The 26,666-nt window shown below is 37.3% G+C and overlaps 1 protein-coding gene across 1 annotated transcript; it reads right to left on the reverse strand.

Annotated features, from left to right (window-relative positions):
- Positions 1 to 657: 657 nt before the first annotated feature.
- Positions 658 to 21,350, reverse strand: LOC121861392 (splicing factor U2AF 50 kDa subunit-like). The gene is made up of 9 exons (XM_042359061.1): positions 21,192 to 21,350; positions 18,399 to 18,534; positions 17,197 to 17,348; positions 15,642 to 15,925; positions 14,365 to 14,557; positions 13,620 to 13,708; positions 6,039 to 6,161; positions 2,137 to 2,316; positions 658 to 1,419 (listed from the first exon to the last, which is right to left on the reverse strand). The coding sequence occupies exons 1-9, from the start codon at positions 21,226 to 21,228 to the stop codon at positions 1,144 to 1,146; spliced, it is 1,470 nt and encodes a 489-aa protein (XP_042214995.1). The 5' UTR covers positions 21,229 to 21,350; the 3' UTR covers positions 658 to 1,143.
- Positions 21,351 to 26,666: the final 5,316 nt, after the last annotated feature.

Consider the following 26,666-nt stretch of genomic DNA (forward strand, 5'->3'; position numbering starts at 1 on the left):
ATTGATCTTGTAATTAAGTATAACACGGAGTAGCCTGAGCTCTAGTAGAAATGGGGACATTTGAACCCCCGCCCTTGTAACACTTGTGGAGAATATACACGACCAGGTTGTCTCTTGCCGTCAAATAGGTTTAGGTACTCAAGGGTAGGAATAGAGGGACTGTTCACACATTTATATTAACATTAATGTTTATAAAGCCAAATGTAACTTCTGGTGGACCAACCCTTTCTAAAATACACTGTAACCTATCAAATAGTTGAATGATTATCCATTGCTGATAATTTAAGGTTTCTAATAATTGTAAAAAAAATTACACACACACATATATATATATATATATATATATATATATATATATACATATATATATATATATATATATATATATATATACATACATATATATATATATATATATATATATATATATATATATATATATATATATATATATATATATATATATATATATATATATACACACACAGCTCCTCCCCGACTTACGACCACCCAGACATACGACAGCCTCAGTCGTACCAAAATTTTGTCAAATTACGTACTGTCGAGTCCCAACATCAGTGATTGCGCTGTGTACTGACAAAATGTAAACTTCAAGAACTATGAATGATTCAATATGGAAGGTTTGATGAAAATATGTTTGACAAGAGATTTTAATGCTAAAAAGGATAGGGATGTTGTGAAGTATTTCATACAAGATAATGAGGCATGATGCCAGCCAATGAGGCATGTTGCCAGCCAAAGATATTATAAAAACAACATGAAGGAAAAATTACCTTCCATCTGCTTCACTACAGCTGAACAAAAGTTCAACTAAAAAAAACTTTTACAAAAGTTCTACAAGTGCTATTCAAATTAAAAAAAATTCTAGTATTTTTAGTAGTTGTGAGTGTTTAATCTAAATTAACAATACCAAGTCATTTGTATCATTGAAAGTAATTGTGCACTCACATTTAAACAAATTATGCTGATGAACTGACATGCTGCTAAATTAGTCTTGACCTTTTTAATCAAAATGCGGGAACCCTTACCATTTCATTTTGGAATCACAGAACTATCCGGCACTGCCAAGAAAAAAAAAAGTTACATAAGCAGTAACTGGAAATAGGAAACCTATTTTCTCATCTAAAAGTCACGTCGATGATATCTATCAGGATCAAAGTATGATGTAACAACCACCCTGTTAGCAAACTTGCGTCCAGTGAGGTTTTGCTGAGCTTTCTGGCAGTCTAATACAGAATTGAATTCTACAAAAACTTTGCCCACCCCTGGGACTTCTACCCCTTCAACTGGCCGTGGAATTTCAACTGAGCGCACTATTCCATATCGGCTGCATTCTTCACGGATGTCCTCAAGGATATCTTCGTACTCCTCGTCATCCTTCAACTCATCCGGCATTACCTGAAAAAATAAAAAGTATAAACACAAAATATACGGTAAGTTTACTAGTCTCCCACTCAAAAAACACACATACATAAGTATTCCATGTGCACTTCCTTAAATCCTCAACTCACATACACACTAAGTTTATCTTAACATCCACACCTCTTGTCTTAATTCACTAAGCATATCTAGTTATTATGTTGATTTATGCCAACACATTCCCATATGAAATAACTGTAGTCTAATATCCAGGATCCACAAGCTGAATTTTTAGCATTACTAGATGGACTTTAACTATTTACTAAATTCAAAACATATTTAACTTACTTATGAGACCACCACTTATCTGTACTCATGGAGCATGAATGTAAGTTAAGTTATTTAACATTTATTTGGAATGAGAAAGGAGTATAAATCAGTATACCCACAAGAAAACCTTATGTTTTTAAGAACAGTGTATGAAATTAAACTAGCAACAAAACCTTAACTTTCTTGAGAAAACTGAAGAAAGTGGGATACTTTTGGCATGGTAATGGAATACTCATAATGTACCCACAAATAACCTTTTCATTTCTATGCCTAGTGTATGTGATAAATACTCAATAACCTAGTATAGAATGCATTACACATGCCTATTGCTATGAAACTACCTGTAGTGTCAAGAATATTTTGTATAAAGTTCCATTTTTTTTTCTAAAATTAGGTGTGCAAAATGCCCCCCACCCCCATACTTACCATGTTCATGAGACACAACACCTCAGTGGCAGGCCCTGATCCACTCTGTAGCTGTAAGCCAGGAACCTGTATCTGCACTGGGGCCTGAGCCATGGCATTAGCATTCTTGGCTCCCACACTTGCTCGCTGGACCACAAGCTTCTTATCACCTAGCTGCATTCCATTCAATCCATGAATAGCCTAAATAAAAACATCACATTAAAATATAACATTCTTCAGGGATTCTAGTGAAGAGCTATTCATATGCTGAAAAACTATATTCCTTTAACAAAATAATTAAGCATTCTGACATGGTAGAATTCATATCAATGTGATACACAAATACAAGTACAGTACATTTTGGTTCATAAAGTCTCACTCATATCAACACAATTTCCAATAAAAAGTCATGAAGTTGTCCCGCAGTGAAGGACACAGTATCAAATAATGATTTACAAAGGTTCTATTGTACTGTACTTCTAAAGAGGGCAATTGATGTGAAATAAACCCCCAGCCCATCTATTTTGTACAAAGTCTAAACTATTAGATCAAACAAAATTTATACTGGTACTACAGCAATCTTTCACCTTCAAAGCATGCACAATATTATCTTACCTAAGTCTTTTTCTTTATGTACATACACTACTATGCAAAATAAGAGAAGAGGGAGTTGTTGGGTGACATACTTTATACATTTACCAACAGTCACAGAAAAACCGTAACAAATTATTTATCTTTCAATTAGTAGAAGTTTTAATTAAATTTTCAATTTTAGTTCTACAACTCATGCTATAAAAGGATTATAATATCATACATAATGGTAATTCATGGTCTATGTGGTTCCTCCTGATCCTTACTTTTCCAATGTAGTATTTAATGTAGTCGGCCCTTAACATACGCGGGGGTTACGCAACAGATACCTGTGATGTTAAAAATCCGCGTATATGTGCTGCCCCCATAAAAAAACCCTGGTCCCCCCCATGTCCTTATTTACCATATATACCTGTGTGTAGTTCAAGTTTTTAAGACCAAATTATTTGGCAAAAAATTGGTCGACCTCTAAACGGGTAATAGTTTCGTTAGGTTGAAAAATATTTACCAGTAACTACCAGTAAACAATGGAAATGACACACCAACACACCACCAGCTGTGAGTGTCGGTACAGTTGCCAGGGCAGATCTCTTGCGTCATCATAGCAAGCCCAAAGTAGCCAAATGCATGGTATGGTATACACAGGACGATGTAAAACAAAGTATTCATTTTTTTAAAGTTTATTTATAGATCCTGTACATAAATTTTTGTTCATTACATTTGAAACATCAATCTTTGTTAATTAAATTTGAAACAAAAGAAAACTACGATACCGTATTTCTAAATACCTGGTATTTTCATTAAAATATTACATCACAAGTATATTTTACCTTAACTGTGACTGAATGAATATAGGTATTCTCAGAAATAAATATGGAAATATAATATTTTTGCTGGAATGACGTACATATTACAGTGGAAAGACGAAAACAATGACTTTCGCTTTCTTTCGTTATTCAAAAGATTTTACCGTAATCGCTTTTCGAATGGTTTTCAGTTAAAAAACTGTTGTACTCGTACTGTATTACAATAATATTCTATCCTATCATTAGCCTTATAATCCCACAACTGAAAACCATTCGAAAAGCGATTACGGTAACATCTTTTGAACGAAAGAAAGAGAAAGTCATTGCTTTCGTCACAATTTTATCCCACTTTCCACTGTAATGCGTACATCATTTCAGCAAAAATATTACATTTCCATGTTGTCAGAAATGAATGGTAGTTTTGTTGAAACGTAATGTACAATATTTAATATTAAAAAGCAAAAATAGCTATAAAAACAATTAATACACCCGTAATGTACTGACTGGCATCTCCACTCGTCCCTGCTCCCGCGTCCAAGGTCACCACTCCTCCCAACTCGCTCCCTCCTCTACCCCCTCTGCCTCCTCCCCGTCACTACTGCCGTCAACGAACACAAATGTTTTGTGAATAACTGCACCTCCACTTCCTATGTACAGTACTGAATTGTACTGTGCTGTGCATTTTTACAAACAATAAACATGGCAAGAAAAGCAATTAAAAAAAAAAAATTTCACTTTACTGTACAGTACTTATCCTCGGCGACAGGACGGGGGTCATCGGGCTCATCGTCACTCAATTCCATAACAGGTAGTGAAGTGGGGGCGACGGTGGATTCAGCTGCTTCCTCACTGCCGCCAGTGACTGATGGTGTTAAATCTCTCCTTCGGTGATCAAAGAACATGGTGAGGGGAGTTGTCGTCTCTTTCTTTCATTTCTCCCATGATGTTTTTGTATGGAGCGAAAACGTCATCCATCCCTCGCACGTATTTCTTGGCGTGCATTATGGAGGGGTCCATACTATAGGCCAGGTTTTTCAGTGCCTCAATATTCCTGGTCATCTCCCCCAACTTCTCCAATGTTATTTCTTGGTGCTCTTCCTCATCCTCTTTCCCTTTCGCTTCCTCTTCCTTGCCTGAGTCTACTAACTCCTGTAGATCCTCCTCGGTCAGCTCAGTGTCGTGCTCTTCAATTAGCTCCCTAATCTCGTCCTCTGCCATGTCCCGGAAGCCTTCAGCAGCCACTTTCCTTGACAGTGCCAGGGTCTTTCTGAATATTTTCATTAAAATCCATCAAAATCATTTTCCTTGTCATCGTCTTAAGCACCAAACAGCTCCTCCCAGTCTTCTCCTTGAACAGGGCTAGAGGGTACGTGTTTTTCGAATCGTTTTCAATAAAAAAAATGTTACAGCACATGTATATTTTACCTAAACTGTGCCTGAATGAATATATTCTCAGAAATAAATAGTAGTTTTGCTGAAACGTGATGTATTTCAATGTAAAATAGGATAAAATACATGACGAAAACAAAAGACTTTACCTACCAGGTAACCTTCCAATGTTCAAGAGATGTTACTCGTTTTTTTAATAGTTTTCGGTTAAAATACTGTTATATTACAATGATATTATATTCATACTGTGCTTGATATACTACATTCACAGAAATGTAATATTTTTGCTGAAATGACGTACGTATTACAGTGGAAAGTGACGAAAACAATGACTTTCGCTTTCTTTCGTTCAAAAGATGTTATCGTAATCGCTTTTCGAATGGTTTTCGGTTAAAAAACTGTTGCATCACAAGTGAATTAGGATAGAATTTTATTGCAATACAACAGTTTTTTAACTGAAAACCATTCGAAAAGCGATTACGGGAACATCTTTTGAACGAAAGAAAGCGAGTCATTGCTTTCGTCACTTTCCACTGTAATAAGTACGTCATTTCAGCAAAATATTACATTTCCATATTCTCAGAAATAAATAGTAGTTTTGCTGAAACGTAATGCATTTCAATGTAAATTAGGATAAACTACATGAAAACAAAAGACTTTACCTAGCCTTCTGATGTTCAAGATATGTTACTCGATTTTTTAGTAGTTTTCGGTTAAAATATTCTTATATTAGTGATATTCTATTCATACTGTGCTTGATATAATACATTCACGGATATGTAATATTTTTGCAACTACAATGCTGATGTCAACACAAGCGTGGTTACAGCGAGACTGACTGAGTGAGGGAGAGCTGTGTGTGTGTGAGGTTGCGGGAGTGAGCGGTGTTCGGTGCCGCGCGCGAGTTGAATGTACTTCAATTACTTGTACAGAATATTCCTCCGGCGGGGCAATCCGCGTATTTGCAAATCCGTGTATTATAAACCCGCGTATGTTAAGGGCCGACTGTATTGCTATTTAGAAGCAGGCAATTTTGTGACCCTTTAGGGACACAAACTTCCATATAATGAGGGTTTACTGTTGCCCAATTCTGGATAATCTAAAATAATAACTGCTCAAATATAATGTATACCATACCTGATCTGTCAGACTGACGTCAACGTACTCGCAGAAAGCATAGCCTTTTGAGAGTCCAGTAGCAGAATCCTTCACCAGGTTGAATGCTCGAAGTTGACCAAATGACATAAGCAGCTCCTTAACCTGGAATAATTACACCCACAAAAATGTACAATACTATAATAAGTATATCAAAACAAAATTTAAATATACAAAATTTGAGGACAAGAATCTAACAATCACCAGATGTTACTGCATGTAAGCACACCCATTTCAGAATTACCTAGCTAAAAGGACTACAAACTTAAACAAAATGTCAAAGCCAAAAAAACACACACATATATATATATATATACATATATATATATATATATATATATATATATATATATATATATATATATATATATATATATATATATATATATATATATATATATATATATATATATATATATATACACAGGTATATATCTAGTATAGTACTCCCACTACAGCACACATGTTCAAATAAAGCAACACCAAGGTCATAATGAACTTGTTATTCACTGATGGTTATCAAAAAGACTGATCAAAAATGGTAATGTAGATGCTGCACGAGTTATATATTTTTTGTTTTAATTTTCTTATAAATAAAAGCCCAGCCCAAACTGCTACTGCCATTTAAGCATCTATAATTTAATATTCAAACTTTTCCCAAAAAATGTGCATAGTACCTAAGTACACTACAAATGCAAGTAAACACAGGCAAGTGCGTAGTGAAAGTGGGTTCCGTGGGCATGATAGCCTATTAGGGGCAGTGTTGATACAGTACACTGTAGACTAAGCCATTTCTTTGTACACAAAGAGGTAGCGACTGGCACTCCACTGAAGGGCCTTCACTTTCCTAACTACAACATTAGATACCCTTTCACATCTGAGTGGACTGTGGGTTCTCTAGGTGCAAACCAGCAATCCATAGGAAAGTAAGCAAGAACTGTACACACGGATACAGTCAACTACTGCACTCCTGAAGTGTAAAGTAACTTCGTAAATACTGTAGATACGATCAGAATAAACGGTTTCAAGAAGCATACCGTGTACACACACACACACACAAAAGGTTCTCATCACTAAAGTTCTACTGAACTGGGGTTGACTCTAATCTATAACTTAACACAGTAGTCTTAGAAACCCAACCTAAAAGACTATACCATCTAATTTTCAGCAGACTGTTAAGAGGTAACAAAACGATCGACAAGAATGGGATTAGGAGTCCAATTCCCTGAAGATTGTTAACCTCAATGTAACACCAAACAGCCCACAAATGTTTCCAACAAGTTAAATGGATCCACCTGGATGAACGATCAAAATGAAGAACTGATGCTAGTTATAATTCCTGTTCAACGATTCAGATTTGGTAAGATGCGGAATGTATCCACTTGGAAGAATGTGAATCTTCACCTGGGAAATAAATGACATTTGAATGCAATGTTGTAAAAGATGATGCTATATGTATGCAGTGCAGTACTTGAGGATGATATCTTTATTAATGAAGGAGGATTAAGAGCATGAATAAATAGGACCGTGAAAACTAGTAGGGATGAACATATTGCGAAATAGATATCGAAACAAATATTCGCCTTTCCTAAACCTCTAACTTGTAATGACAGGAATAATTAATATTGGGTTTTGGAATTAAACAGGACAATGCAGTAAGTCATGTACCTGTGCATATAGGTGACATGGAACAATAATCATGCAAACCAGCCTTTTCTTGTCATGATGCAGGATGGATTGGCAGGTAGTGGTTTAACCCATCCCCTTGGCAGGATACTAGGCCACAGAAAATTATTTAATTTCTCAAATAACTGAAACAAATGCAGTGAGTGCCTGGTAATACAGCACTATCGTAGCTACATGTGGTATAGAACTGATATCCTATGGTAATATAGATAAGAAGAGATATATATATAGAATACTTAAGGTTTGGCTGGAAGTTTAATTTTCCACATAACTGGTACACTATAAAAACAGGAGGATCAGAAATAAGATTGCAAAGAAAAAGGCACAGGGTAAGATGCAGTGGTTAAGATCTGTATGTTTTAAGAAAGTATTTATAGACATGGATGTGTGTGAGAAGGTTGTGCAGAGGTACAATGTGGTGGCAAGGACGAAAATGAAAAATCACCGAGTAGTTAAGAACACAGACAACAATCAATCCCGGATAATACATGTATACAATATATGAAAAAAAAAAGACATCTAAAGAAATTCACTGCACATGAAATAAGCCTGATTACACAGGTATAAGAGCAGAAATATACACCACAACAATCATGTAAGGTAGGTAGGTAGGTAGGTGTGTGTGTGTGTGTGTGTGCGCAGCTTCCAGAACCTGATGTGTCCAGTGTAGGTCTAGTAAATATTGGACATTGCATGTAAACAGGAAAATTGATGCAGGTATATAGACACTCATTTTAAACTCAGTCACAGTACCTCTTGAGCCAGACGATGAACCTGGCAGAATAATGTACACTTCAAGACCAGTGTATCAATAAGTATTAACTTTCAGGAGAATCAAAGAGCTGAGGCAACAGGAGTTTATCATCAAAGTCTTAAGGTTTAATGCAATGTTCAGCCCTTTATTTTAAACAAAGTGAGGCTGATGATAATGTCATGGATTTCTACTAATTAATCCACTTGTATACTTTATATTTATTATATATTCCTTTTAACTCTTCAAATCACCGACTCCATCACGCAGAGATGGAACAACGAATATATAGAGGCGCTTAATAACAGGATATATATTATACCAACAAAGGTAGACATACAAGTAGTGCTTTAAACACTACTGAATCTTAAAACATCCATTCATATGTAATCAATTAAAGCAGCTTGCAAAGGCATTTTCCGGCATCAGAACCCATGATATTTCTCTCTCTAAAGGATGAGTGTCAACACTAAACTTCACTGGTACAAAAATATACAATAAATGCATCTCAGCCTATAAGCCACACATCACAAATTTGGAATAAAAACAAATTAAAAGGGAGCCAATTGTCTCGAGTGCTAATGAAGTAGGGAGTAATGCACAGTTACAACATGCACATTGGTAGAATTAAGAACTTTCAGAGTAAACTAATAATGAATATCAATAAAATAATTTGTTGCTTGAAACTAATATTCACTACAGCATAAAAGCCAACATTCCACAAAAAACTGTGATTGTTATCATTTCCAATGTTACAAGTGCAATATTAAACTGCATTTACTTCCATATATATATATATATATATATATATATATATATAAGGAAAATATCATGCAGCTCTCAGAATATAAACAGGAATCACAGTAAACAACCCAGGAAAATTATGAACACATCCATTCTTTATGGTACAGTTTACCCAAATCACCTCAATTACTTAGGTACAAAATTTGCACTGCAAAACTGATTTACCTTTCCAATGCCTACAATAAAAACAAAAGAAAACCTACCTTTACTGCACCTACCTAGAACAGCCACTGATATTTCTTGAGAGACCTGCGTGAACCCTAATGTTCTCATGTGGATTGAATTGTCACTTTAGATATATGTGACCAACGACAGGAGGCACAAGGGCATTTTACTCTTGCAAAACTTACCTATCACCTGCAGGAACCTCGACCCTAAAAAATTGGTGCGCCAACATACGACCAAAAGACTGAAACTTGCCTTGGTCAGGACGGTTCATTATCATATGCATAGTGAGGCAGGCTTTATCATGGGCAGTACAAATGGGCCGCTTAGGGCATTCAACCACGAACCCTTCGCTAGGGGAAACAAATGGGGGAAGAAAGCAAAAAGACAAGATGAGTATATTTGAATTCCAAATGGATGGCTATACACGTTTTAATCAGTCATGAAGAATGTTATTTGTATTCCCCTCTCGAAACTAAGGCCCATGAGTAATTCCCTGTAAAATTCTGAAAGAGATCCCTGAAAGAAAACCCTGAAAAAGAGCTCTGAAAGAGAACTCTGAAAGAGAACTCTGGAAAAGGACAACAACACAATTTCATAATCTGTCCAAGAACAAAATTTGAAATGGCTCTACAAAGGCTTTTACTACTGGGCTTTCTTCATTAAACACAATTTTGCTGGAATGGGCTTTTTCATGGAGATCTATATCCATAATCAACTTTAAATATAAACAAATACAAGAGTGAAAAGAAATGCCCTCCTTGTGATCAAGTGTGTAAGGCACTCAAAACTGCTTTTTTTTTTAAGCCTTGTTGCTGCTTTGCCAATTTAAGCTGTAATACGATGTGATATGACAACTCAAGTCATTGCTGCGATGCATCCACTTCCACTAGGATGGTGTTTGGCGGGAAGACGCTGCCCGCTGCATCTAACCTGTCATGACCTGTGTGTAAGTGAGCCTGCAAGAGATGTGCCAGTACAGAGCCATCCTCACTTCATGTGAACCAACCTGACCCTCCATCCTGTCCAAAACCAAAAACTCAAGAATTTACCCACCCTCACCATATGCCATCTCACCTGTCAGGGCTCGAAAGTAAATACTACGGTACCACCTGCCTCCTACTAACTAATAAATGAAGAACTGGTTTGGTTTTATAAGAATACCCTATACTGTATACACACACCCATACATAAGTAATATAGTATATAATTAAAACCATCAGGCAACATTTCCTCTTAAGATGTGGAAATACCAGTTAATGTTTCAATTGGGAATACATTTGCCAGGATATTCCCATGGTTGGGACTTCAAAATTCCCTTCATACAAGATCTGCAGACAGAGATAAAAGAAGAGGGGAAAAGATGAGAGATTGTAAGAGAAAGAAGAAAAACTCAAATCATGATACAGTTCAGCCAGGCAGTCACCCAGTTGCCTCTCGTGGCTGCTGAGCTGTGTATGCCATGACGTCACACCAGGAGGGGAGGGAGGCCACGCAATTACAACTCACCACCTCACACATGTTCACCTCCCACACATACACATCCATGCTCTTCATTTATCTTATTTTATATAATGTTTTCTTTATTTCTAAGCCATATCGTTTGTATAGCGAGGTTCGGTCCGCCATAGGTGGAGTCATACATCTGGTAGAAAAAGGCGGCGGGGCTGACACAAGGCGAGCATATTTCTTCCGCACCATTTACAACAGGGTGTTGTACTGAGGCATTACTTTCTTATCTTGTCACCCTGCTGGTGTACCACTCCACTGTGCCCAGATGGCAAACAAGTAGGTTTGATGCTACCACAAACGTTGCCTTGTACAAGACAAACCATAGCTTGGTAGATATTCAAAGCAAACTGCTGTGTGTTTGTGATTGGTGCAATGGCTGACCAAGTGGTTCAGGGAGGAGGGCAATCCATGGTTGCTGGGTAAAGAGCTGCTGAGTACTGTGCAACAATGTTTACAGGACAACATTGGTGTAATATACTGTGGAGCGAAAATACACAGTACACAGTGCAAGTGAGTCCCATAGGCATGACTGCCCATTAGGGACAGTGTGGATACAGCACATCATATACTAAGCCTTCAGTACACAAGGAGACAACAAAACCGGTATTGCTCTCGACTGCAATCACTTCCCCAAGTTGTAAACTTAGGTACCCATTTGCAGCTGGGTGAACATTGAGCGCCCAAGAATCAAACCAATGACCCCTGGAACAGGAGGCGAGCGTTGTATCCACTTAAACGCTGCCTCCACAGTACAGTAGGGATTCCGCACACAAAAATTTTAGTGAGAAACATCTAAAACCTAGTGGAGGCCTCTAGAAGATTCCAGCAAAGCACATACACTTCCCAACAGCTGCATCTCCACAAAATAGCAGAAATTTTCTGGGCCTCTAAAGCATTTACTGATTTAATATGACCCATCAATGGAAAGAAGTCTTAATAACGAGTGAAACTGAGAAGGCTCTGGACTCCCTATAGGGAAACATATAAAAAGAGAAAAACGGAAAACTTGTTGATAATGTTTTTGAAACTCCACCCTGCCTCCACTACCCCCCCCCCCTACTCCAACAACAGCAACGGAGTCTACTCTTCCTCATTCCGCGCTTCATATGGATGATCCAGATGAATGAGACTGTGATTTGGACATTTTTACAGACCAGAAACACACAGCTTACACCATTTGGAATATTAAGGTAAGTTTTGTTCACTATAAAATTTTTTAAGCATTGGAAAGGTAACAAACATACGACTGGCCACAATTATTAAATAACCATAGTAACAGTATATATAATTGAAATCTTACTTTCCCTGAACACCACTGGCCCTACTCCTGGCAAACTCTGAACATCTATTTCAAGTTAACTGAGGAGCTAATTTACAGGATATTTCCATTCTCTTGTCTATTGCTAATTATCCAAAATATTTTCCCCATCTCCCCTTTCCCCAAAATACTCCCCACTTCACTCAAACTGCCACTTCAATTGTTCCATTGGGTTTCTACTCCCATCGAATTCCTCCCCAGAGAATTGTTAGTCTAACACTATAGCCTCACCTTGTAATCTGCCAAACTCTTCCTAGAAGCACAATAAAATAACTATAAAATGGAACACATTCACCTATTGTACACCCCCCCCACCTCAAGCATAAAACATCCAGTCCTCAAATTGTAATCAAAAGTAAAATAAAAGACTACAAACCATTTCATTTGTAAGCTCACTACAGTACATCATCACAGCTAAGGCAGGTGGTGGTTATTTTCAAAGGATTCGGGCCCTGATCATTCCACTTTTTTACCTGCACCCACTTCATTCATTTACATATAAAAAAATGTTTATAAACAAATTTAAACAAAATCCTCAACTGAAATCTGAAGGTGCATGTTGAAAGGCGTGGAGAAAAGCATAAAGTTCACCCAATATCTCTAACAAGCTGCTCTGTTCACCTTCAGCTGAAAAATAGAACACAGATTTTGATTGGAAAATGAATCTCTGAATACAGTGTTGTATGTCCAAGAGAGAGAGAGAGAGAAAACACATTGTATGTTTTATGGAATATGTGGGCTATCCGTTGCTCCAATACAATGCTTCTTACTCAGAGAATCTTAGTCCAATCAAAAAATGGGACATCACTTACCTTCTGTCATACACATAATATCATGGGGAACCAATCATTCTTCATCTTATCCTAACAACATTAGAACTCCATATGATGTAACACATCCTAAATTTCTAAAAAATATCCAACCAGTCTTTCATTCTCATAGAAGATTGAAAGCAAATACACTATTAGTTAGTTTAAAATAAAAAGAGTGCCTGTTCAAAGTAAACTTTCAACTGGCAAAGTGAGTGACATTTTTGGTGATGCGAGACAACCACATCGGTGACCTCTAATATCTTCTAAAGTCAGTTTAAACTGTTCATTTTACTTATTTAAAAAGTTAATTCCCTTGAAGGAGTTCCAGTCAGATTTTGCAATGTCTAACAGGAACTTTTGACAAAGTGGATACAAGTATTAGGTTAAGAGAGGGAAAAGGCACTACCATAATGGCCTCACAGGGGTCTCAAGATGTGTTCTATGGACAATAGTGCCCATGTGGCTGCTCTCCACCCCCTTGGGAGCATAGTGTTAACAGACAGGAACAACCATACCTGATCTTCATTAAGGTAGTTAGGGAGACCCCCAATAAAGATCTTGTGAGGGGAATCAGGCACCACAGTTGAAACCACACCTGCAATAACTAAGAGAGAAAAACTTCTGTAAAATTCAATTTAGCTTCCTGCTGTTAAATAAATTTATTCATATTCTTCAGCAAAAATATTTCATAAGAATTACAAAAAGAAAATTTTCATATGTCAACGTTCACTTCTTAAAATAATAAAAAAAATAATGTCGGAATACACACAGACATAATTCACGAATTTATCTTCAGATGACTGCATTTTTATTCTTTCTTGGAATAAATTCTATTTATTTATACAATTTCATAACCTCAAGAGTTTGTTCACAGACATACCAGGTCTTCATACACACAAACATGGCATTTGAAGTTTCTTAATCATGCATTGAAGATACATCTCTACTTGCTCACACTCATTCTTGTACTCAATCAGTTTTAAAAGCAGTGAAGCGGGCACTAATCTATTAATTGTTTACCCTTACATGCACAATCCAATATTAATTCAGTCACTGCCCACTGACCCACTGTATCCTTCGTCTACATCATAGAGTTTGCAACTTTACAGGTGCACTAAACCCTCTTGTGAGTTTGCCTTTAAAACACCCACATTGCAATAAATTGTCTACACTGACTCAATTCATTACCATTGAATATAATTTTTGCAATCATTTAGAAAATACCTTCAACATGTCTGGTGGACTCCCTGTGCTTCATACCTGGAATCTGTGTTGTACCTGGCATGGTAGTTAGCGTGGGATGCTCTGACATGCCTGGCATTGGTTGATAATCATGAGGTCGTCTGATTTTTAAACTTTGGCCTTTAAAATTAATACCATCAAAAGCAATTGCTTGAGTTGTTTCATCAATAGATCTGAACTCCAAGAATGCAAAGTTCTTGTCTAGGTTCACCTGTTGTAAAAAAATAAATGCATTTGTAGCCATTCATGGCATCTCCAACTCACCTAAAAATAGCTTTTGCCATATTGTAGGATTTTTTAGCTTCCATATTTTCAATTTGTTTTCTTCTCTCAGATTTCAGCAAATGGTGACCTGTAACTAATGTGTTAGCTTACAAGTATTTATAACCTTTTATGAAATGTAAACATTGGCTTGACATTGAAAAATCATGTTACTGACGTCACTACTGGTTTCGATATGTAATAAGGTCAGTCATTAACTTGTAGAGCGTGCTGTTCAGTCAACAATGTCAAGGACCATTTTCACTTGTATGCAATTCAAAGATATCTGTACAATTTCTTCACAATGATATAATGACACCTAACTGTCACATACATAGGTCCAGGTGGTGTATCGTTTCCAATAAAATTTAATTGTTTAAATAAAAAAAAATTCACAAATATGATTTTCTAATACTGTAAAAAAAATTTGGAGCACTTAAAAGTAAACAGGAAAGAACATCATGTGGTCCTGAACTGCCAACACTGACCTCAATCATCAATTTATTACTGACATTACACTTTTAACAGCAAATGGCTTGATTTTGCAGATGTACTTTTATTCACTGTGATTAATGAGTTATGTCATGAGATAATGTACTATACTCATAGATGATAGTTTAGATTCTACTTAAAAATTAAAAGTTCATTCCTTAATAATGCATTAAAGCAAAGCCTGAAGATTGTAAACCTGATCACAAAACAACAAGTATATCAGTATACTAAAATTAGACCTAAAAACTTTCAAGTTAATCAATTTCAGGTAATTAGAAAACTGGGATGGATGATCTCTTGGCATACAGGACAGGTACCATGTGAAAAGTGAAGAGTATTGTTACTTCCCAAGAAAATTCTTTAGCCGTAATGTTTAAAAATACACTTCCTGTATTTTTCAGTGTTGAACTAACCATATTCTTTATGCATGTGCAGATTATGTTTCATACATTCTACAATACTGTACATGACTTTTTTTACATACAAAAATAATTACTACAATTTTTGTTTTATCCCATCTCTGTAACAGATCAATTACAAACCTGACAAGCCAGAACTGGATTTCCAGCAGCTTGGGCAAGACCAGCAAGATGCATTTGCTGATTGAAAAATTCCATCATCTCTTCTTCTGTCACACCAAACGGAATGTTGCCTACGTAGAGACGACGAGCTTGTCTTGTAATGGTGGAACCAACAACTGGCACTGGCTGGGGCACATTAGTAACCTCTGGAACTGAGGGAACAACTGCTGCTAGTGGTGGTACCTGTCCTGCACTTGGAGGTGCTATCAGAGGCACTGTCACATTGGATGGGATCTGCCCAGCAGCTGTTGAAAGAAAGTAATTCTTCAAGACTGTGTTGTTATACATCATCTTTTGTCATTAGATCTATTAATTCCATTGTGATAACTCATAAGGCATTTTCTAACAGACTACCATACTGAGTAAAGGAAACCAATAAATGGCTTATTTCTGATTTTAAATTAATGACACTAATGCACACATATATATATATATATATATATATATATATATATATATATATATATATATATATATATATATATATATATATATATATATATATATATATATATATATATATATATATATATATATATATATATATATATATATATATATATATATATATATATATATATATATATATATATATATATATATATATATATATATATATATATATATATATATATATATATATATATATATATATATATATATATATATATATATATATATATATATATATATATATATATATATATATATATATATATATATATATATATATATATATACATATACACACACACACACACACAGCTAGACCCCGACTTACGCGGGCCGCCGTGGGTTGAATTAACCGCGTAAAGTGAGGGTTCACTGTGCATAGATTCAAATCCTAAGCATCTCAAAATGTGGGTACAGCAATATTCCATTAAACATAAAACTAATGGTTCAATTTATGATAATTACCGAAATAACACTAAAGGCCATCACCTAAAAACAATACTGTAGATAAAAGAGAACAAGGCTCATATGTTACAAAATATTAGCATAATGATTTAAGTTTTGCTAGGAGGAATAAACATGATCCCATAAAACATTATAAAAATAAGGTGTCGACATGGTCAATATTTATCAACACCACCTAAAAACAATACAGTAAAAGGGTTAGATGCCTACTGTAGCATTAAATACAAAGAGAAGCAGGTGAGGCATGCTTAAGGTATAAATTAAACAAGACTAGAAAATTTTTTGAATTAACATTTTACATACTGTACTGTGCAGTATGAAAAAACATGTTCTCGCCACTACATCATGCCGATCTTCGAATTACCTACAAAAAACTTTATTAAATATCAAGAATACAATCCCCAAACTTATACGTAATTCTGGACACAAGTACACTGTACAATTTGTAACTACAGCTCTAAAAATTAAGCGAATCATTATTCAGTTGAAGTCCTGCAAAGTAATAAGTAAAAGGGTACAGCAACCATCAACAGGTGACAGGGATATGTAACAAACTTTAAGAATACTGAATAGTATATAACACCAGTGATTAACCAACCTTGCATTGCTTTGTACTGTATTGGTGTAATGTGTTCAAAACCTGGTGGAGGTTTGTCCCAATACAGTGAAGGCTTCTTACGGCGTGCCTTCCTCCTGGCTTCTCTGGAGCGTGATCTAGATCTTGTCCGTCCTCGAGATCTGGATCTAGTTCTGAAAGTAGTCAATGTGATATTAGTTACCATTTATCTAATAAGCTAAGAGAAGAGCTATGAGACAGGGGGCCCAAGAATGACATTGGGAAGAAGTACAGTAATGAGAATTAGCCTCAAGATGGCTGCCATTACGTAATCACAGCTAACCCACGTAAACATGACAAATTACTGTACTATAAAATGATGACAAACTGCATCTCAAAATCCTTTTGCAGTGTTTTATAATTACAGAAATAAACTCAACTGTAAAAATTTAATAACCCAGTTGCTCAGCCTACTTGAATCAAAATTGAACACACTTAGCATTTACATGCATTCCATTTGGTATGGGTAATGTACATAAAAGTACTCAGGTGATACAGACCTGCCTTGCATTTACATGACCTAACACCAACACTCAAAACTTGTCTTCTCATTCCAATTACTTGGCCACACTCAGTATAGTTAGTCTCCATAATAATATTGTAATAAGAGGTTCAAGAAAACTAGTACAGTACCTTGTATGATCCATATTTTACAAGGACTGTACTCAGTTTACTCATTTAATCTCAATGTTATTTTACCCTATTATGCTTACTGTAGTATTGTCCCTCTTTTTATTTCTTATTTCTATGTGAACATTTACAATATACTGCATACATTACTTATAACACCTACAACTGTTAGAACAATATACCAACGCACTATCAAAATAAGCTCCCATACAATGTGAAATAAATATACAGTACCTGGGATTGTATCCTGTTCTGTACAATGACATGGAGCTTGATGAGGTTTGGTCTGATAAATTGAACCTTGTGATAAACGTGTCCGCTTAGCATCAAAAACTATCAGACTTGTTCCCTTCATATGGTACAATAACTCATGTCAAATGTGTTCTCTTGCAATGTGAAAGTCAAGGGTGTCTAATATTCAAATTTACTTAATCAGTTTCATTTACAAGACAGGGCCCAAAGGATACAACCCCTAGACCCCTGATTTGCTCAATCCTAGTTTAACTGGGTCATTGTTTTAGGGAAAAACATGATGAAATTATTTTAATACTTACTTGTGCTTACGACGCTCACGAGATCGAGACCGGCTACGCTTCTTGCGCTCCCTGTCCTTATCTTTGTCACGATCTTTGTCCTTATCACGGTCTTTGCCATCTTTTTCTCGATCTTTTTCTTTTTTCTCATCCCGGTCTGAAATAAAAAACAAAAACGCTATGAATAAAAAAGTTCCAGAACTTCCAAATAACAACCAGTTATGCTTTCTTTGCATCAAAATATTTGTACCTGCAGTAAAGTTCCCTCCAAAAGCTAAAGTGAAATAAGGAGAAAGGTTTAATTTTACCAATATTGAACAGAAAATGAACCAAACCAACCAAAAGTGACCTTGCAGTACCACAAAACAAGTAGTTAGAGGTACAGCATAATGGCTTGGTTTTTGTCAGAAATTGTTGAACTGCAGTTTCTAACAATACTGTATATACATGAGACTGCACCCTTTCAATGGGCCTTTAACCTCCTATTTCTGGAAGCTTACCTTTGTTTTATACATTCCCCAGCACCAGACGTGCAAAAACTACTGATGACAGTAGTAAGTGACAAACCTTTACAAATACAATACTGTACACCCTTCCCTGAGTATTCGCAGGGGGATACATTCTCAAAATGGCCACAAATAATAAATATCCATGAATACCACTATCATAATTACCTGAACTGTACAGTACAGTAGGCAGCAACCATAACTACCAGGCTATCTGCTCTTATGTATCATCCAGTAGTGTACATTCCAAGACCACAACTTAGCTAACTTATTTTTAAACTTAAATAAGTTATATTATTTTACTGCAACAATGTCAATGACTAACAATACAATATACAGTCTCTCCTCGACTTACGACAACCCATGGTCATATAAAATATTTTTCACATTACGTATTTTCGAGTCCCGACGTTAATGATCGCGCTGTGTACAGTACTGACAAAATTTTCATTTGCAATTCCCTTTAAAATGGCTGGCAAGCGTAAAAGTGAGAGTTCTTGTGATGCTCAGACGAAAAAGAGACACCCATTTTAGAATTTCTATGTAATATTTTTGCCTTTTCGACTTACGACCAATTCGACTTACGACCTGGTCGTCGGGACGGAATCCCGTCGTAAGTCAGAGACTTTATAGTCTTTAAATTGGTGAGAATCTTCACCAGGTGATCAGGTGGACACTGGCCAAATTGGCCATCTCACATGTCCTGAGTCAGTTACTCTAAAGACATTAGGGATGGACAACAATGCGTTGTGTATAGTAAAGAGATAACCTTCCTCCAACTACCAAACATATTTGATAACACAAAATGCACAGAACCTATTAGAACCTGACCTAACTTCTTAACCTGTGCATTGTCATTTAAATTTTTTATCATTCAAATGTCATTCCTAAAAAAAAAAAAAAATTCCAATATAAATTGTAATATAGACGGCCAATAAGATTGTTGTGAACCAGATGACAGTAGCCACGGGAGATCTCCCGGCTCCATAATTACGGTAAATATTTCTTCAGCCTACAGAGCTCGGAGCTTTTTTAACCCATTATTTCCCTCTCCTTCAATGCCGTGCCCACTAACAAGTAATTTATGATCAAAGGATAGGCTAAAAATACAATAAAAACTACAATGTTGTTTCAATTTTATTACTCATCAAACATCTGAAAATTTGGGAAAATTCCATAAGTCTTTCTGGTACTAACCGTCTCCTCCATCTTTACTGACAATTCTGAGACACTTTACTTATATGAAGTTTCCCTGGCAAACAACCTAACCTCAAACTGCCCCCCCACCGACATATTACAGGACGTTTGAGGGGTCCGACTAATTACCCAAATGTAGCCGCAATGAAGTCAAATGGTCCTACAAGAATAAATCGGACTGCCAATCACTTCTCGACTGGTATTTGGTGTCACGAAGTCAAAAAAAATTGGTAAACTTAATTTAATGAGTTAATAGATCGCGTGCATGTACCTAACCTAACCTAACAACTCAGATTAATTTAAGTTTACCAATTTTTTGTGACTTTATGGCGCCAAATAATAATCGAGAAGTGATTCACAGCCCGATTTACGCTTGTACGACCATCATTTGACTTTATTGCGACTACATTTGGGTAATTACGCGTTCCCTCGGTACATGCACGCGATCTATTAACTCAGATTAAAGTAAGTTTTCCATTTTTTTTTTCTTTGTGACACCAAATACTAGTCGAGAAGTGATTGGCAGTCCGATTTATTCGTGTACGACCATTATTTGACTTCATTGCGGCTACATTTGGGTAATTAGTCGGACCGCATTTGAGAGAAACATAATAGAAGAATATTGTCTTATATACTAACATATCCTTCACTATAAACTGACCAAGGTTACATAATGCTCTGTATAGGTGAAGCTCAAGGTTAGGTTAGTTTGGTTTACTATATGAACTACAGGGATATATTTAATTATTCAACAGTAACTGGAGTTAGTTCCCAGACTCGAGTAATGGATACAAACACGCTGGTTAATCCGTAGCCGTTAATAGAGGACTACCGGGAGACTCTATTGATCAGGCTGCCTCTAGAGCACACCTTTAGCCTGGTGGATGACTCTATGTCTGCCTTATCAACATCCCGCTGCTATTGAATCATTATCTTGATCTGCAACTCAATAAATGATCTACTCTAGGCATTATCAGCTACAACACACACAGGTATAAGTCTGAACACGCCTCGGGCATCACAGTGTGGCCACAGACTGTATGGAGGTCCGCCATTATCCCTCCCTCACCTTTACTCATATAATTTACGTTAATACAGACCAAATTCTTACCTTTTTCATTCTTTTCCTTTTCTCTATCCTCTCCCATGATGAAGTAGTGCTCTCGTTGTTCTGGAAGGTTCCTAGTTAAGTACACTAGTGGCTCATAATGACACAAGGGCTGGTGGTCTCTCTCGCCGGCCGCCGCTACACTCAATATGGCCGCCGGTCTATAGACGCTCTTTAAAAGTTGAGAACTCTGATTGGTCAGTTACCATCACATACTCCACGCTCATTGGTTGATTATCACAGATACTAGAGTCCTGATTGGCTGTTAAAGTGACTCTAGGAAGGAGTTAATATAATTTTATTTACTAACATGAATAATAATAATAAGACTAATAATAAGACTAATAATAATAATAATAATAAGACTAATAAGACTAATAATAATTACAACAGAATAATAGTAATAATAATAATAATAATAATAATAATAATAATAATAATAATAATAATAATAATAATAATAACAATAAAATAATAATAATAATAATAATAAATAGTTCAGGCTCGCTGCCTAAGTTTTTCCTCGGGATCTTCACTAAACCTTAATCTTAATGAACATAATCAAAGACTATCTATTGTTTGCACAGTGGTTGGTGCGGCCCCTCTGTCTTTGTTAAACTTATAGTAAAACTCCCGAAATGGTCCTGATGAACCTCACAGCCGCTGATCGGCTCATTAGCCTCTTGGCCTATGGGGGGACAGGCACTCCAGATATATAAACAACCTTCTTACAAAACCTACTAGCTTAGGTGCCTCATTCACTTCTTCTCACAATGACACGAGAACTCCAGTTCACTGTGAACATGTGGGAATACAGGTTGTTGGGGTTCACACTCAGGATGGGATGGAGAAAGGAAACTCACAATGTGCTCTCTGTATACATGTTGTATTGGATGTACAATGCAGCTTGGTGCTGGGAAGTGGCAGCGTGGTTACAAGCGTGATGTAGAGAGCTGGTTGGTGAGGATGCCCAGAGGAGGACCAGCTTGTGGGTCGCCATGCTCGCCGGCGGGAGCGAGGGCCGCCAGGCAGCGGCGGAGGAGGTGTTGTAGCTTGCTGCGGCTGTAGCTAGAAGAGGGAGGTCACCACGAGGTCAGGTCTTAAATAGCGGGGGTAGGCGTGGCTTAATAGTTGACCTCCGTCATGTAAGGCGGCGCTGGTTGACCCAGACCACGAGGCACACACTGGGGAATTCGTGGGGTCGGCTACTCAGTGACAAACAGCGTTTGTAGGGGAGAAATCCACTACAATACTCCCTCCTTCCCTCCAGGCGGTGTAGGAGACTTGTTGTCTGCAGGGTTGCATAGCACATGTGAGGCAGAACGGGAGGTGCGTGCCTCATGTGAGACAACGGCGATGGCGTGGATGAGCCGGCCGCTAGAGACAACTGTCTAGATACACAATATCTGTGGGAGTAGAGAGGGAGAAAAAGGGTGTGTGGAGGCGATGAATGTTGTGCTTCCCTCACGGCAGGTACAGAGTCGTCAGATGCACCTGCTGGGGTGTGTGGGCCTGGGTCAGGAGCAAGGGCTGCGTCAGCAGAAGCGGATGAGGGCTCGTGACAGCAGCTGGGTCCACGACAGCAGCAGGGTGCAGGACAGTAGCAGGGAGTACCTGAGGGAGAAAAGAGGGGTGTGTTGGTCCGCACTCAGGCGCATAGACCGCGTCGGGAGCAGGGGCTGCATTAGGAGGAGCGGCAGGGGGTACTGCTGGGCCGGGGGCGGCGTCTGAGGCAGGACGAGTGTGCTGGGGTCAGTAGGACGTGGTGCTTGGGGCAGGAAGAGGAGCTGGTGTCTGCTTAGAGAAGCAGTGCTGCTCTAGGGTGTCTAACCTGCGGTTTAGAGACAGTAGCTGTAGAGCCAATGAGAGCTGCTTCTGGGTGGATAAGCCAGTCTTCCATGTTGCTTGAAGACTGGGAGAGTGATCTGTTTCTCCTCCATCCTGTGTGAGTGCGAATCTCCGGGGTCACCATTTGTGGGGTACGTGATATTTGGTTCACACTCAGGATGGGATGGAGAAAGGAAACTCACAATGTGCTCTCTGTATACATGTTGTATTGGATGTACAGTGCAGCTTGGTGCTGGGAAGTGGCAGCGTGGTTACAAGCGTGATGTAGAGAGAGCTGGTTGGTGAGGATGCTCAGAGGACAGCTTATGGGTCGCCGTGCTCGCCGGCGGGAGCGAGGGCCGCCAGGCAGCGGCGGAGGAGGTGGTGTTGCTTGCTGCAGCTATAGCTAGAAGAGAGAGGGCACCACGAGGTCAGGTCTTTTATAGCGGAAGTAGGCGTGGCTTAATAGTTGACCTCCGTCATGTAAGGCGGCGCTGGTTGACCTACACCACGAGGCATACACTGGGGAATTCGCGGGGTCGGCTACTCAGCGACAAACAGCGTTTGTAGGGGAGAAATCCACTACAAACATACACACCCAGGTCCTTTTAATTTGGTCTCTGTTAATGCTGTTTCTTCATTTCGTTGGGACATGTGATACACCTCCTTACTGTTGGTAGGATCTAAGTGAATAATGAATTATACTGTATTTGCAGTCTATAGTTACCATCAACAGCCGTTACCGCCACTGAGAAGAACCAGGAGATATTTAAGTTTCGGCGATTACTGAGTATTGAAGTTGGAGAAAAGGGTAGTTAGTGGAGGTGCCGGGCGGGTGTTGACTTCAAACCAACAATAATCGGGTTTTTTCTGCGATTTTTATTATTATTGTGGGCTAATACTGTAAAACAAGTTAATGATCACCAAAAACAGCACATACACCCCCCAAAAAAAAACTAACTTGACTATCAATATTTATCTTTCCATCCCTATTATTAGCCAAAGATTTATAATATTGTTAAGTATAATAGTGTGTAATAATAAGGAAACACCACTACACTCATCCCCCCCAACGTAATTAACATACGAATACAAAGACGGAGAAAGTTTACTTAATCTTTGCTAAAAACAGTATTATGATAATAGTATTAAAATCTTACTTTGTTAAGTTCCTTCGTTTTATTATCCCTGCGCACACGTAGTAACTTGAAGTTACGTAAATCCTGAGGAGTGCGTATAACTTTAATGGCCTCGTCATAATCAATCACGTACTGATCTCATGCACTTACACCTGCACCATCGCCAGTAGCAAGTGTATCACCATAATCAACACTAAATTCACCACCAAAATCACTATCACCAAGCATTACTGGGGTGTCCACGTGAGCACTGGCATCAAACACACGCTCAGGAATAATAGGCTCCTGAACCCACACCAGAAGGCCTGGTCTCACTGGAGTCTTGCTCTAATATTGGGCAGATATTGCACAGCGCTTCTCTCACCCATGGAACAAATAATGTCAATGTTATGCAGAAAAGTTATAAAAAATAGCAGCAGAACGCGTACACTGATCCTTCTTATGCTATAATACGTGCCAAAACTAAGGAGGCAGCATCTGGGCGTGCAGATTGGCCGAGGAACTGTGACGTAGCATGGGGAAATCCACTGTGATTGGCTGCCTCGGGGTATGGTCCGAGGGAGGCGCGCTGTCATTGGCTCGCTCTGAACGGGATGTTGCCACCTTCTTTGGCTGAGTGCACAGCCAGATACGTAGCTCCAGGCCTAAGGCGAAATTACACCTTGTTTTTGAAGGACTTTCTACCATATTTCTATTCTAGCTAGAGGGTTACACCCAATGCCAACATGTAGAGGAAAGGTGAAAATAGTGATATCCATCACAAAGCGCATTTTGGCCGGGGTGTCTCTTCACCCCCTTCTAATGCCGAGTGCCTCAAATACTGTACCTTATTAATCATTAGCACTGTTACACCCTCTTTTACTCTCTCTCTTCCAGACTCTAATAACTTCATATCTCACCTCTCCCCAACAGATTTTTACAACTGCCCTTAAACTTTGTTTCACTCATAACCAGATCCATCACCACTTTAATAATTCCTTTCTTATTTTCTTAGTACCTGTACAACTACACACATTCAGGCATTATAATTTTTTTTACTCTACCTCACTGGTATATAAACTGCTATAATCTAATGAGTCAAGGATTAAATTAAATTTGCACATACACTTTCATAATTTAATGTCCATAAAGGTCTTATTTACATTAAAATAAATACTTTTTAATTATACTATATAGTGTAGCAAACTAACACACACCATCTCTCACTTACAATAATAAAAATGTTGGCAATGTTACCATGTATTTTGGCATATTGTATGCGATTGATTTTGAAAAATCTTAATTACGTAGTACTCATCAATTTTTTCTGCATCTGCTTAAAAGAGTAATTACAGTAGATGTCATTTCCAGAACATTTTACATGAGAAATTATAAGATTATCTCAATCTATCATAAATGTACAAGGAGACCTTTTGACAAAAGTATCAAATACCTTATTGTAATTTATGAAGCTGAGAAAACAATCGTGAATTTGTTTAACAGAAACAAGAGTCAAAAGGCTCAAGCTAGCCTTCATGTAGCATTATAAAATTTTACATTCAGTATAAAAAGAATACCTTTATGCATTGTACTCCTAAAACTCATCCATTACAGTTTATTCTCCAGTAAGATAACTGCCTGCATCTTTGATACTCTATATTATTGTACACACACCATTGCTAATAATAAGAAATCTACAAGAAAATTCATGGCAAAGCAGGAACAACCTTCAACATTCTCAAATCAACTAATTACCATAACATGATCATAAACTAAGTTCACATTTTCCAGCAAAAAGTATTACACCTTGTAAATTATCTTTAATTATTTTTTGCAAGTACTGTACTGTAAAGTAGAACCTCCATAGTTTGCTTACTGATACTTCACAAAATGGATTAATTCGCATAATTTTTATTTAGAATCCAACTTGCGTTATATTTGCCAAAAAAGTATTACAGTAGTCCTAATTTCCCTACAAAATTATCTAGAAAATAAAACACATAAAAAAATACGAGCATTAATTTTTTTTATATTGATTGGATGAAAACCATTCACCAAGTCATATTATGGCACCTAGTGCATGCAGTGTTTTCACTTATTTAAACTAAATTAAAGCATTATACAGTATTATACATTAAAAATCGTATTGGAAGGAAAACTATAATAGACATATACCCAGTACTTTATGTTAGTCCTTTAATTGTGTATTCACATCCAGGATGAAACAATGATGGTGAATTTCATTAAAAGTTTAATACCTGAACTGTGCTGAATATTGTATTAAGTTACACTGTTCCAGACTTGACATAAATGGGCTGGGTTTATATGGGAAACTTTACAAATTATATGGTAAAAATTATGGCCTGATATCTGAGATCAGAATTGTGAAGGGTTTGAAATGAAATTGGGGAACAGTGCAATCATTTCTAGATTTGTTGAAGGTGTACTGTATGTAGATCAGGATTTTAGTGAAGATGATGGACATGAGTGGTGCGGTGAAGATATAACAGATAATGAGGCTTGTTTGACGAGC

The sequence above is a fragment of the Homarus americanus genome, unplaced genomic scaffold (genome assembly GCF_018991925.1).
Source record: "Homarus americanus isolate GMGI-L3 unplaced genomic scaffold, GMGI_Hamer_2.0 scaffold24260, whole genome shotgun sequence".
Taxonomy (NCBI): domain Eukaryota; kingdom Metazoa; phylum Arthropoda; class Malacostraca; order Decapoda; family Nephropidae; genus Homarus; species Homarus americanus.

Coding starts and splice junctions, on each gene's coding strand:
- LOC121861392 (XM_042359061.1), bottom strand. CDS start 21,228: ATGGGAGAGGATAGAGAAAAGGAAAAGAATGAAAAAG. Junction 6,162..13,619: donor ACTACCTTAATGAAGATCAG/GTATGGTTGTTC, acceptor TAATTATTCCAG/GTTAAGGAGCTGCTTATGTC. Junction 1,420..2,136: donor TGTTGTGTCTCATGAACATG/GTAAGTATGGGG, acceptor TTATTTTTTCAG/GTAATGCCGGATGAGTTGAA.